This window comes from Hyperolius riggenbachi, chromosome 11 (genome assembly GCF_040937935.1).
Source record: "Hyperolius riggenbachi isolate aHypRig1 chromosome 11, aHypRig1.pri, whole genome shotgun sequence".
Taxonomy (NCBI): domain Eukaryota; kingdom Metazoa; phylum Chordata; class Amphibia; order Anura; family Hyperoliidae; genus Hyperolius; species Hyperolius riggenbachi.
Window position 1 is genome coordinate 161167053 of NC_090656.1, and position 14955 is coordinate 161182007.

Below are 14955 nucleotides of genomic sequence, written 5' to 3' on the forward strand. Positions count from 1 at the left end.
GCTTGATTCACAAAAGAGTGCTAACTGTTAGCACGGCCATTTTCGCGCAAATTTTCACATTGCGCGCGAAACCATAATGTTTGCGCGCGCAAATGCGAATTTTTGTGCGAAATCGATATCGTTTTCGTGCGGAAATTTGTGTTTGCACGTGAAAACTTAATTGTTTCGCCCGAAAATTTGCGAGCGTTTGCAATGCAAAAATTTGCGTGAAAACGGCCGTGCTAACAGTTAGCACTGTTTTGTGAATCAAGCCCATTGCGTTGTAGTCTCTTGGATCTCTGTTACCAGGACTTGGTAAATAATTGTCCCAGGGTCTGTTGAGTGGACAATTTTTGTGATTATCCTGCAAGCTATATGTATTAAAGTGCAGCTTTTTTATGCATGTATGGAGAAAATGGTAAACAAAGTTTTGAGTTCATCATCAAAATTACAAAGCCAAGTCAGGTATGTTAATAACAAATGAGTCAAAATATGGTAAATATGCAGCACATTTTAAAAGCCTTTTTAGATGATATGCTCAACATCAAAGGGGGAGGTTATTTTTGCACAGAAGTCTATAAGAGAGCTATCCAAAAAGAATAGTAATTCATTTTTTTTTACTTTGCCACCCATTAGAACAAATAAACATATAAAAGTTGTTATTAGAATGCTACACTGCCAGGCTAATTCCACTACCACCAAAAATCCAAAGACCATAGGATGTATTTAGAAATCACAATGCAACATAGTCCATGTCCATGTGAAGCTAGCAACTCAGCAAAACTCTGAGAGACAAAAAAAAACCAAGCATTCTAAGTTCATTGTAGGGCATTGTGGTGCGGATTTCAGGAGACAACGTAAAGAGAAACCGTGACCAAGAATTTAACTTCATCCCAATCAGTAGCTGATACCCCCTTTTACATGAGAAATCTATTCCTTTTCACAAACGGATCATCAGGGGGCTCTGTATGGCTGAAATTGTGGTGAAACACCTCCCACAAGAAACTCTGAGGATCATGGTACTCCTGGCAGTTTCCTGTCTGTGAACCTTGTTGCATTGTGGGAAATAGCTGTCTACAGCTGTTTCCAACTGCTAAAACAGCAAGCAACAGCTACATCACCTGCCAACAGAAAAAATGTCATCCTGTGATAAATGTCAGAATGTAAATAAGGGATTTAAAAGATTTTACAATGGGCAAACACTGACTAAATCATTTATACATAATTATTGTAAAAATTAAGCACTTTTTTATTACATTATTTTCACTGGAGTTCCTCTTTAACACAGAAAGTCTCACTGCAATAGTAAGTCAATGCAATGTTCAGAGTGTATCCAGTGCAATGCAATCTAATAGACTGTACCCGTGTAGCATACAGTATCCCAATGCAGTGCATTACCACATAATGGGCTTGATTCACAAAGCGGTGCTAACCTACTTAGCATGTCTAAAGTCTTTAGACGCGCTAACCAGGGTGCTAAGTAGGTTAGCACCGGATTTCTCAATCAGATCGTGCGCTAACTTTGCGCGCGTAAAGTTTTACGCGCGCAAAGTTTTACGTGCGCTAAGTCCCATAGGCTTTAATGGGCACTTCGCGCGGTGCGCCCTGTGCTCTGTGCAGTACGCGCATAAAGTTTTACGCGCATAAAGTTTTGCGCGCGTAAAGTTTTATGCGCGAAAAGCTTGTTTAGACGTGCTAAGGGGGTTTTCACAGGCGTGCTAACAGTTAGCACCGCTTTGTGAATCAAGCCCAATGTGTGCAAGACCACAGAAGTTTGGCCATCCACTCACAGGGGCTGCTTAGTTTACCCAGTGTACACACCTTTGCATTTTCAGTACATGCACCAAGTTGTTTTGCTTTTGCTTAATCATTGGATATGTCTTATTCAAACTGCATGTTATGCAGCTGTTGGATTCTATACAGTGAAGCATAAAGAAGAACAAGGTCCTCCAGCTCCCAAGGCTGAGACACCAAACTGTGCACCTCCATCCCTCCCACCCCAACAGTCACACACTGATTGCTTCAAACACAATAGTGGAATGATAGCTGAGTGAGTTGTGAGCCCCCTGCAACACTGCACCCTGAGGCTGGAGCCTCTCTTGCCTCTGCCTAGGCCCGGCTCTGCTTACCTGGGGCTTTTTCCAGTCCCTAGATGTCTCTGTGTCCTTCACTGCAATTTCGATGTCACTCAGTCTGGTGTCCCCTCTGTAGTAGGCACTAACCCCCGACTGAACATTTCGTGATCACAAGCAGCACCACTATGGAGGAGACACCAGAAGACTGGTGACATCGGAACTGCTGCGAGAGACACAGAGACTTTTTTGTCTCATTTAACAAAAAAGAGGGCATTTAAAATAAATTATAGCAAACATTAGTTTTGTTGTTTCAATTTTGGTCATTGCTATATTTGGCCCGAAAATGACTGTTCGAATTTGTATACCCTAGACCCCAAAAAAAATCAGATTTTACCGTACTAATTCAGAGATTTGCGTTGAAATCAATGGGCACCGACATTTGTGGTTAATAGCAAAGCCCCCATACATGCTATTATCACCAAACTTGCTGGGTACGTCAAGGAGCAGTGGTGCTCATCTGAGCTAGGATATCCGAGGTACTCGGATATCCTAGCTCTTTTTTCACTATTCAAGCTCGAATACCGAGCTCGAATAGTATTAGCTATCTGGGCTGTGCTATCCGAGCGCACTCGGATACCAAGCAGATATCCGGAGATATCCTAGCTATCCGAGCTCTGATAGCGTCACCAGCTCGGATAGCATCATGTCTGACGTCGCCTCGAGTCCTCACAAGTGAATCAGAGGGCTCCCAGCCCTCTGACTGCAGCCAATCACAGAGGGGGAGCCTGGCCAAGCCCCCCTCTATAAATAGCGGGCGCCATCTTGCCTCACTCGTCCTGCTTGCGACTTACTGACTAACTGTACTGAGAGATTGCTCCAGTGCTTTTTGTCTGTGTGCAAGTGCATTTATATTGTTCTAAACCAAGCGTTTTTACACTCCAACACTTGATATTCAACTGTATTGCTTTGTATTGTAGATAGATTGTATTTTAGGCAGTTTAGTTTGTGTGATTAAGGAAGGGACTAGGGAGGGAGACTGTCAATGCTGCAGCCAGCAGCTAGGCCCTGTGCCTAGGCAAGGCAGCCTGCCCTGCTCTGTGCTCTAGTCTCTAGTTACCTGTGCTCTCACCTGTCCTACTCTACTGTACTACTACTTCTGTGTTAGATAGATTTGTACTATTTTGTAGTTAGCAAGGCCCAGCTTTACTGCTATACCTGTCCTGTATCTGCTCTCTGTAATCTAGTCACACCTGTTTTATTATTTAGCTAGATTCTTCTATTGTTTAGTTAGTATAGTACTGTAGTGTACTCTAGTCTGTGTATAGGGACCGTCCGTCACCGCGTTACCTAGGGTCTGTGTGTGCGCAGTGCACGTTTGCGCTATCCACACCCTCTCGTTAGTGCTACACCCGTCCTATTGTTTATATTACTTGTATTGTGTATTCGCTGACTATACTGTACTGTAGTCTGTGTATAGGGACACCGTCAGTCAGCATCAGCTAGGGTCTTTGTGTGCGCAGTGCACGTCTGCGCTGTCCGCACCCTCTCGTTAGTGCTACACCTGTCCTATTTTTTTCTATTACTTCTATTGTGTATTTGCTGACTTGTACTGTAGTCTGTGTATAGGGACACCGTCAGTCAGCGTCAGCTAGGGTCTTTGTGTGCACAGTGCACGTCTGCGCTGTCCGCACCCTCTCGTTAGTGCTACACCCGTCCTATTGTTTATATTACTTGTATTGTGTATTCGCTGAATTGTACTGTAGTCTGTGTATAGGGACACCGTCAGTCAGCGTCAGCTGGTTAGCGCTACACCGATCTCTGCTGTAGAGTACACCTGTCCGTCACCTCACACACCCACCATCACCAGTCCCACCCGCCTTTACATACATAAGTTTTTTTTCATTTGTATAATATTAAAAATATACGATGTCTGGCACTGGCAGCCGCGGTTTGGGCAGGGGCAGCAAGGGCAGCAAGGGCATCACCAAGAGAGGAGGTCGTGGGCGTGGCAGCCGTGCCACTACCACCATGCGCAGTTCTGCGTCTGCACCAGTGGCTATTCCGCCATTAGCCACTGGCCGTGGATGCCTTGGCCGCCCAACAGCTGGGAGTCACGCTGCAGAGACACAGCAGCAGCATGGGGCCCAGATGTTCCTCCCACCGCCAGGTCGTAGCCGTCCTATTGAGGAGAAGGACGCAGACTCTGTGGTGGAACTGATGGTGGATGAGCAGGCCACCATTAGCTCTGGAACCGAGTCCTCCACCCCCCGCCACCACTCCTGTTCGGAAGAGCAGCAGCAGCAGCCGACCAGCACTGCCTGGGGAGCAGGAGGAGGAGGAGGAGTGCAGTTCTCCAGCCCCAGCGGGCGACACCAGCACCCTGTCACTCAGCACCTTCTTATCCCCAAGCGCAGTGGGGTTATGGAATGCTGTTGTGGCAGAATTGGCGGAGGAAGGAATGCTCATGAGCACTTTGGGGGATGATGCTTTGGACAGTCAGACAGTGGTGACTGTCCATCCGCCCATGCATGCAGAAGGGGGGTTTGTGGGATCCCAGCAGGACATGTTTGCGGAGGGGGAGGATGATGATGACAGGGTGAAGGACAGAGACTGGGTGCCAGGTCCTGGGAGTGGGGATGTCATCAGCTCTGAGGAGGAGGAGGAGGAGGATGCGTCTGTGGGCCTTGCTAGAAGGATCAGCATCGCAGGCATGGGCAGGATCACAAGTGGGCATGGTATGCAGGCCACACAGCCTGCTGATCCGGAGACGAGTTCCGCCAGTGCCGCCACCAGCCGCACCAAGAACCCCCCCCCCAACCACCACAGGGAGACCAGCGGCAGCACCTTCCAGCCGAAGGGGCAACTCCACCTCCCCAATATGGAATTTTTTCACCCTGCCATATGTGGAGTGCAAGTATGCCACCAGCAACCAGTGCCGCAAGCAGCTCAGCAGAGGGAAGGAGCCCTCTGCATTTGGCACCACCTCTCTGGTCAACCATCTTGCAGGGAAACACTTTCATGAGCATGAGGAGTTCGTGAAGTTGAAGGAAGCTGGCAGTGGCAGTGGCAGACCACTGCGAAGCCGTCAGCAGCAGCCACCCGCCCTCCTCCACCTCCTCCAGCAGCACCAGCAGGAGTGCGTCAGCAACGCACTGCTCCTCCTCCCTCTGCAACTCCTGCCGCCGACACTGAGGCCTGTTCTGGCAGCCAGTCCTCAGTGGCCTCCTCTGCTCCCTCCACTGATTCCCATGCCAGCAAAAGGCGCCGCCAGACCCTGCTCAGCGACACCTTCCAGGGGGTGGTCAGGGTTCTGCCTCCCAGCAGCCGTCGCGTGCGTCAGCTGAACGGCTTGCTGGCATGGGCCATGTGCTCCCAACTCCTGCCTTATTCCCTTGTGCAGGAGGGGAGCGACATGCGTGCTCTCCTGGTGTGTGCAGCCTCCAATTGGCCAATCCCCAGACGACATTTTTTCGCACGCACGGCCATCCCTGCACTTCACCGCTCTGTGATGGCCAATGTCGGGAGAGGGCTGGAGCACGCGGTGGGTCAACGGGTCCACGTCACCATGGACTCATGGAGCAGCCGGTTTGGGACAGGCCGCTATCTGTCCTTCACCGCGCATTGGGTCAGCTTGGTGGAAGGGGGTGAGGATAGGGGAGCAGCATCGGGCACTGTCAGAGCAGCAGCAGCACCAACAACGCAGTGGGTGGCGCCACCATGCAGGGTCAGCGGAATTGCAGCAGGTTCCTCTGATCCGCTTCCATCCTCCGGCACACCAGCCCAAACCCCCCGCCTCAGCAGCAGCGTGAAGCCCCGCCACTGCCAAGCGCTGCTGGAATTGGTCAGCCTGGGGAAGACCAAACTGACGGCGAACAATGTCCTGGCCAAACTCCGAGAGCAGGAGAGGAATTGGCTGACCCCCAGAGGCCTCAGAGTTGGAGAGGTGGTGTCCGACAATGGGGCAAACCTGGTTGCTGCAATCAGCAGGGGAGACCTGACCCACATCCCCTGCCTGGCGCACGTCCTGAACCTGGTAGTCCAAAAGTTCCTGCAGACCTACCAGGGGATGGACCGACTCCTTGAGGCAGCAAGGAAGGTCGTGCGTCATTTCCGGCTCTCGCCTGCAGCCGTAGCGAGCCTGGAAGAGGTGCAGAAGGAGCTGCACCTGCCACAGCACCGGCTCATGATCGATGTTCCAACTCGCTGGAACTCCACCCTGGCGATGTTGGAGCGTCTGGTTGAACAGAGGCAGGCTGTCAACCAGTACCTTGCACGTGCAACAGTTGCCTCCACCACTGCAACTGGGCGTGCCGCCACCAACCTCCCGTCCATCATCTCCACAGAGGACTGGGGGCACATGCAGCAGGTGTGCTCAGTCCTGGCACCCTTCCTGCAGGCCACCAACATGGTCAGCAGGGACCATGCAATGGTGTACGAGTGGGTCCCTTTGGTGTGTGTGCTGGACAGGGCCCTGTATGCACTGCTGGAAGAGGGAGCGGGAGCCTTGGACCAGCAGGAGCTGCAGGCAGCTTCACAGGCCACTTCTGAGGAGGAGGAGGGCTTGGAGTTGATGGAGGTCCCTGACCTTGCTGCTGATGAGGGGGAGCAGCAGAGCGCAGCTGGACTGGTGCGGGGGTGGAGAGAGGATGAGGTGAAGGAGGCAGAGGAGGACAGCACTGTCGGCTCTGGGGCTGCCGATGATGTGCCAACAGACGTGGCCAGACTCTTCCCAATGGCAGCGCACATGCTGAGGTGCCGGCGCAAGGACCCAAGGGTGATCCAGATGAAGCAGAGGGAGGACATCTGGATCTGCATGATGCTGGACCCACGTCTGAAGGGGAAGCTCAGCCAGTTCCTGCCTGCAGGAGGAGACCATGCGCAACAAATGAGGGATTTGCAGCTGTCCCTTGTTGAGCACTTGGAGGAAGCCTTCCCTCAGACATCCACCCCCACTGTCCAGCCAGCACAGAGGCAGCAGCAGGTGGCTGCATCCACCAGCAGCAAGCGCACGTGCACCACAGACCTGCTGTCTCTGACCCAAGAGCTCTACATGAGTGTAGAGCTGCCAAGGACTAGAGAGGAGGTGCCTGCAGCAGCATCCTTCTCCAGTCACAGGCAGCCCTTGACCCGCATGGTGGCTGACTACATGGGGTCCTTCAGCGGGCTTGACAGCGTGGCCCCTGTTGATCCCATGGAGTATTGGGTCAAGCACCTGCCGATCTGGAGCGAGCTTGCGCAGTACGCCCTGGAAGTGCTCTCCTGCCCCCCTTCCAGCGTACTGTCAGAGCGTTGCTTCAGTGCAGCCGGTGGAGTCGTCACTGAGAAGCGATCTCGTCTGTCTCACAAGTCTGTGGACAGACTGACGTTTCTCAAAATGAACCAGGCTTGGGTGGAAGGCGAATTCCTAGCCCCTGTTGTCGGCGAGAGGGGGACATGAAGTGGCGCACACACATAACACCTGCTGCTGCTGTATTTCTTCCTGCTGTCTGTGTCTCCACTGCCAGGGAACACATTACAAGGTGCTGCTGCCCATGCGCCACCAGCTATTACGCTCAAAAATAGCTGCCTGCCCTGCATTATTTATTTTGAAAAAAAAAAATTTAAATTATTTTAGAGGTGTCCGGGTTGAAAACTGTGCTGTCCCAAGTGTGTATTGGACACAATGTGGGCTTCATGACCGCTGTCTGAAACCTCATGCTGTTCATTTACGGCCCTGGAACCACCGCTAGGAACCAGGGCCTATTATGTCTCGCTGCCTGCCCTCCTGCTGCCTGCTACCAAATGCCAGTCTGCTACACACACTCATCCTCCTCACGCTGCCTGCTGTTGTATTTCTTCCTGCTGTCTGTGTCTCCACTGCCAGGGAACACATTACAAGGTGCTGCTGCCCATACGCCACAAGGCAGCTATTACGCTCAACAATAGCTGCATTATTTTGGAAAAAAAAAATTGTAATTAATTTAGAGATGTCCGGGTTGAAAACTGTGCTGTCCCAATTGTGTATTGGACACAATGTGGGCTTCACGACCGCTGTCTGGAACCTCATGCTGTTCATTTACGGCCCTGGAACCACCGCTAGGACCCAGGGCCTACTATGTCTCGCTGCCTGCCCTCCTGCCTGCTGCCAAATGCCAGTCTGCCACACACACTCATCCTCCTCACGCTGCCTGCTGCTGTATTTCCTCCTGCTGTCTGTGTGTTTCCACTGCCAGGGAACACATTACAAGGTGCCACCAGCTATTACGCTCAACAATAGCTGCATTATTTTGAAAAAAAAAATTGTAATTAATTTAGAGGTGTCCGGGTTGAAAACTGTGCTGTCCCAAGTGTGTATTGGACACAATGTGGGCTTCACGACCGCTGTCTGGAACCTCATGCTGTTCATTTACGGCCCTGGAACTACCGCTAGGAACCAGGGCCTATTATGTCTCGCTGCCTGCCCTCCTGCCTGCTGCCAGTTGGCAACACATTCATCCTCCTCACGCTGCCTGCTGTTGTATTTCCTCCTGCTGTCTTTGTCTCCACTGCCAGAGAACACATTACAAGGTGCTGCTGCCCATACGCCACAAGGCAGCTATTACGCTCAACAATAGCTGCATTATTTTGGAAAAAAAATTGTAATTAATTTAGAGATGTCCGGGTTGAAAACTGTGCTGTCCCAATTGTGTATTGGACACAATGTGGGCTTCACGACCGCTGTCTGGAACCTCATGCTGTTCATTTACGGCCCTGGAACCACCGCTAGGACCCAGGGCCTACTATGTCTCGCTGCCTGCCCTCCTGCCTGCTGCCAAATGCCAGTCTGCCACACACACTCATCCTCCTCACGCTGCCTGCTGTTGTATTTCCTCCTGCTGTCTTTGTCTCCACTGCCAGGAAACACATTACAAGGTGCTGCTGCCCATGCGCCACCAGCTATTACGTTCAAAAATAGCTGCATCCATTTGAAAAAAAAAATGTAATTAATTTAGAGGTGTCCGGGTTGAAAACTGTGCTGTCCCAATTGTGTATTGGACACAATGTGGGCTTCACGACCGCTGTCTGGAACCTCATGCTGTGTATTTACGGCCCTGGAACCACCGCTAGGAACCAGGGCCTATTATGTCTCGCTGCCTGCCCTCCTGCTGCCTGCTACCAGTCTGCCACACACTCATCCTCCTCACGCTGCCTGCTGTTTTATTTCCTCCTGCTGTCTGTGTCTCCACTGCCAGGGAACACATTACAAGGTGCTGCTGCCCATGCGCCACCAGCTATTACGCTCAACAATAGCTGCATTATTTTGAAAAAAAAATTGTAATTAATTTAGAGGTGTCCGGGTTGAAAACTGTGCCATCCCAATTGTGTATTGGACACAATGTGGGCTTCACGACCGCTGTCTGGAAGCTCATGCTGTTTATTTACGGCCCTGGTACCACCGCTAGGAACCAGGGCCTATTATGTCAGTCACATCACACTGCCTGACACACACTACTCCTCCTCCTGTAGCTGCATTGAGCTTCTGCTGTCTGTGTGCTGCTACCACTGCCAGGGAGAACAGAAGAAGAACTATTTTCTGCTGCCACCCACTCTCCTACCAGCTATTACCACACTACAATAGCTGCAACTACTTCCTCCTCCTGCTGATGTCTGTGTTTTACCACCACCAGGGTACACAGAGAAAGGCGCTGTGGCTTGCAATGTGCCTCTACCTACCTATTATGCCATCAACACAAATATAACTATGGTGTTATTTAAATAAAATATTTCCACAAATGAAGTAAAAAAAAAATATTACAAAAGACAGGAAAATGAAGAAGAAGAAGAAGAAGAAGAAGAAGAAGAATCCAACAACCATTTTGGACACACCTTCTCATGCAAACAGGGCCGGGCCGAGGCATAGGCTGGAGAGGCTCCAGCCTCAGGGCGCAGTGTAGGAGGGGGCGCAGAATTAATTCAGCTGTCATTCCTAATTGTGTTTGACGCAAAAAGAAATAAGAAAAGGGGATACATGTCAGTGACTGCAAGCCAGATAACTAGATATTAAGGTGTTGGGGAGGTTGTGGGCCCTGTGGCGCCTCTTAGTCTAATAGCAATCAGTGTGTGATGGCTGTGGTGGCAGGGATGGAGGGGCGCACTTTGGTGTCTCAGCCTTGGGTGTTGGAGGACCTTGTCCCGGCTCTGCATGCAAACACTTTTCATGAAGTTAATTTACTATTTTTGATACCTTTTTTATAACTACTACATCACCACATAATCACTTGATGTTTTTCTTCATAAAAAAGGTGGTTTCATGCATCATTGACCTCCAGTACAAGTTTTACAAGCTATTTAAGGCCAGCTCGAATATTTTACTCGAATACAGACTCGGATAGTGACGTCGGATATCCGAGGTCGAATCGGATATTCGATTAACTCGAATATTGAACTTTGAGTGAATTCGGATAGTTTACTATCCGATTTCGGCCAAACTCGAATAGTATAATGAGGTATCCGAGCAACACTGTCAAGGAGAACAGAGGAAAGAAAGGAAATCAATTTGAAAGTTATAAGTAACATGCTTTTTATATACAGTTAAATGACAGATAATGTATCTACCTTATAGTAGTAACAATTTACATACGTATATTTCTAAAAGGCAGTTGTAATATGCAGAGCATGGACGCAGTGCTGTGAGGGCAAATTACAACTGCATGCGACAGGGGAGAGCGTGTGTGTGCACGCAGCGCGCATGTTTGTGGTTGGGGGCAGGTAGGGGGGTTATAGCATGCATGCTTGCAGCCGGTGCAGGGGAACCTTTAGAGATTCAGGGTATTACTGGTATAAACAGGAAGAGTAGTGAATATCCCAACAGGGTTTCCAGGTGGTCAGTACACAGTGCCTAAAGAACACATGGAAACCCGGTGGCAGTGGTAACGCTTTGGAAAGGTAACACTGTACAGCTGAAATATTGAGGTATAAGGATTCCTGGCAAATATACCCAATTGGATGTAAAAAGTAGATTAAAAAATGATGTAGGGTCCCCCTTCTGAAGCCTCTTTAACCCCATCACCCATGCAGGCTGGTATTGACAGAATACAGAGCCTAGACTGCACGTGGCTTCGCAGCCTGAGCTATGTCAGCGCACATGGTCCATGATGAGGGGATCAGCAAAGCCCCTCCCTTTCCCCCAGAGTCCTTGTCCATACCATGTGCTAGGAGCTCACTCCCTCCTACCTCATCCCAGTTTACCAAAAATGTCAGGTTCAAAGAAGGGAGAACCAGAATTACTACTTTGTTTAGGGCTTCATGTCACATTAATCCATCTCTGGTCAATTGGCTTCAATTTAACTTCCCCATCAGTTAATTTTCTGCAAATTATGTCTTGAGTCTGAGCCCTAATTTTCTTTTCTTTTTTTTTGTTTTTTTTGTGTGTGTGCATGAGTCATTTGTCATTGAGTTACTATTCTGACTTGTATACATCCCTAGTGGTTTGGGTCACCCCGAGCTGCTTGGTTACTCTGTTTCTGTTACTTTGACTTGAAAAACAGTTTTCTACAAAGTATTTGCAAATGAGAAAACATATTTATTTTTTTTAGAAGCTTGGATATTGCTTCACCCCAGAAAGTGAATATCACCTAGTTGCAGAAGGAGACATCAGGCAATTCAAGGTAAACTCATATTTTTTTTTATTCTAAAGTATAAAGGTGGTATCCAACATGTGACACTCAGCGTATGAACATATCATTCAAACATCCCATGTTTTCAGCCTACTCAACTGTTCCAGGCCCATGGGATGGCTCAGCGGTGCATCTGGTTTGTTCAGGTGCCCCGTACAGTATTGAAGGCCCAATAGTTGTATCTTATACTGTATTTTTGTTTCAGAGATTCTTTGTTTTGCTAAGGCCTATGGGACTTCTGAAAGATTAGGCAGGGTTTTTGATTAGGAATAATTAAATCAAGGGAAGGAATTTTTCCCTTTAGGGGCTAATTGGACCATGCCTTGTAAGGGTTTTTTCGCCTTCCTCTGGATCAACAGGGATATGTGAGGGAGCAGGCTGGTGTTGTACTTTGTACTGGTTGAACTCGATGGACGTATGTCTTTTTTCAACCAAAATAACTATGTAAGGCTGCGATATTAATGGACAACTACCAAAGTTAACTAAAATTCTACATGCCACGTTTATTTTCAGTAATTACTAGCAAATAGCAATGCAAAGGCTTTTTTTCATCTTTTCATTTCTTACATAAAGAAAATATAACATTAAAGGGGAACTTCAGCCTGAACAAACATACTGCTATTAAGTTACATTAGTTATGTTAATTAGAATAGATAGGTAATATAATCTTTTACCCACCCTGTTTTAAAAGAACAGGCAAATGTTTGTGATTCATGGGGGCTGCCATCTTTGTCATGGGGGCAGCCATCTTTTTGGTTAAAAGAAGGTGACAAGGAGCAGGAGGCACAGTTCCAACTGTCCTGTGTGCTGATTACCCCTCCCAGCTGCACACACAGGCTTCAAATGTCAAATTCAAAATGTAAAAAAAAAACAATTCACCAAATCAGCAGAATGAGAACAACAACATCAGAAATCCCATCATGTTTTGCACAGCATAAGGGGAAAAAAGCCCGGGCAGTTTTCTTCTGTGCAACTAAAAATTAGGCTTGTATAAGAGAAACAAAGTTCTGATGCTGTGAAACTGTTAAAGAAACACCAGGCCTTTCCAGTGCTGCTGAGTCGATTTTTAGTCTGGAGGTTCACTTTAACAGAGAACAGTTTTCACTGTGGGCATTACTTTGGAGGACTGTATCCAGCACCAGGGGTGCTCAGATAGTACTTTTTAAAATCCGAATTGATCCAGATATCCGGATCTGGTTCGGATATCCGAATCTGACCTTTTAGATATCCGAGCGAACGCGGATATCTGGATGCATTATCCGCGGATATTCGACCTATTCGGATATCTGGATAAAAAAACAGAAGTGTCCTTTTAAACGCTTTCAAACCGTTTTGGAAGGTGTAAAACCCCCTCCTCCATCCACCCTCCTCCCTCCACCCTCCTCCCACCTCCCTCCACCCTCCTCCCTCCTTCACACAGGCTGTATGACAGTTTCTTTAACCTTTTCAGCCCTCAGTCGTTTTTTACCTTATGCATCCAAGCAATTTTCACCTCCCATTCATTCGCCAATCACTTTATCACTAATTATCACAATGAATTGATCTATATCTTGTTTTTTTCCGCCACTAATTAGGCTTTCTTTGAGTGGTACATTTTTTTTAAGAATATTTTTTTTCTAAATGCATTTTAAGAGGAATATTTCAAAAATGGAGAAAATTCATTATTTCTCAGTTTTCGGCCATTATTGCTTTAAAATAATACATGCTACCATAATTAAAACTTATTTATTTTATTTTCCCATTTGTCCCGGTTATTACATCATTTAAATGATGACCCTATCACAATGTATGGTGCCACTATTTCCCATTCATAAAGATAAACACCAGGAACTATCAGAAATTGTTCATTTGATTTATGGAAATATTCTAAAATAAAATCTTTTAAACAAGTACATGGCAGGGAGATATAAATCAGTGCTGATTAGTAGTCAGAGACATGTAGATATGGCAGGGCTTAATGGCTAAGTCAGTTCAAAGAAGAACAATTGTTCTCAATCTAAGTGACGCAGTGTTGTGATTTTGTTAAAATTGCTAATGTTCTCCATATAGCATTTTTTGGAGCTATTCAGCGTCAGTGAATGTGTAAAAGCTCACATTTATTCAAAAATCGCTCTGAAAATCGCTTTGCAAAATAATTGCTAAACGCTAGCTTGCATTTTCAGTGTTAACCGGGCCTCACTTTCTCGGCAACAAGGAGTTACTAGGTGCAGCCTTTCAGAAACTAAACAGATACTTTCAACATATGTATTTCTAATGATGCAGACGTGCTATGTACAAAATGTGTGCATTGATAATTAATATAAATTAATATAATATAAATTAATTTATACACAGGCTAGGCTGAGCTAGAGCTTTAATGGTGATTGATTCACACATTTTATCTATTAAACTTGTTTCTTTTTTGTCTTTGTTTGTATTTTTTCAGCTCCAACACTGGTTGACTATTTGAGAAAAACACAGCAAATCCATGACTTTTTCAGAAAGATAAAGATCCAGTAGACAGTTAAAACAACCACCTCTTCCATTTTATCCAATGTCTCCTGCTGTATGCATGATTTATTTTTTTACCCAGAATGTTTATTCTAAAAATGTATTGTTACTTTTAATATGATTTGATTGCTGGGATATATTAGAAGGTATTTAATATCAAAATAATATAAATTATGTACACATTTCATTGAATGCCAAATTAACTTCCATATTAACTAAATCCATATTAACTACCTCCATTATTTGTCCCTGGTATACATTTAATTGCAAATGCTGATCTTTGACTTATAATGTACATCATTGTTGTAAATAGATACATATTTCAATCTTGTTTTAATAATGCAGTCTATGAATTCAGCTTTACTGAATATTTGGCTTTGTTATTAAAAGTTATTTTAAGTGATTTAAAGTTATTAAGTCAAAAATGTGCTCTCTACTTTTTACCATCTGGGACCTTCTGTCATGCTGAAGATCTAGGCCCTGATCACTCCAGAGATCTTTTCTCATTTTATTTAAAAATGATATTTTCAGCATTTAGAAAATGTAAAAATGCTAAAAAGTAGGTATGCAAATAATATCAAAATTAAGTTAGTTTGAAAGCATTTGTTTTGTAATTTTTGGCTTTCTGGTGCCTGAAACAGTATTTGATATGATTATTGACTTAGGGCCCTAATGTCTGGTTCATGCACATAGGCCTAATAAATATAATTGAGCCCACCCAAATGGCTTCTTGATATTTGTTTGAAAGCTAAACATAATATACAGATTAAAGAAAT

The 14955-nt window shown here is 46.5% G+C and overlaps 1 protein-coding gene across 1 annotated transcript in view; it reads left to right on the forward strand.

The window, feature by feature from the left end:
- Nucleotides 1-14888, forward strand: part of SLC6A2 (solute carrier family 6 member 2) — a 444356-nt gene extending 429468 nt beyond the window's left edge. The window contains exons 13-14 of the mRNA XM_068261624.1: nucleotides 11609-11680; nucleotides 14115-14888. Of these exons, the coding sequence (XP_068117725.1) occupies nucleotides 11609-11680; nucleotides 14115-14138 (96 nt within the window). The 3' untranslated portion in view covers nucleotides 14139-14888. The remainder of the gene's footprint in view (nucleotides 1-11608; nucleotides 11681-14114) is intronic.
- The last annotated feature ends 67 nt before the right edge of the window (nucleotides 14889-14955 follow it).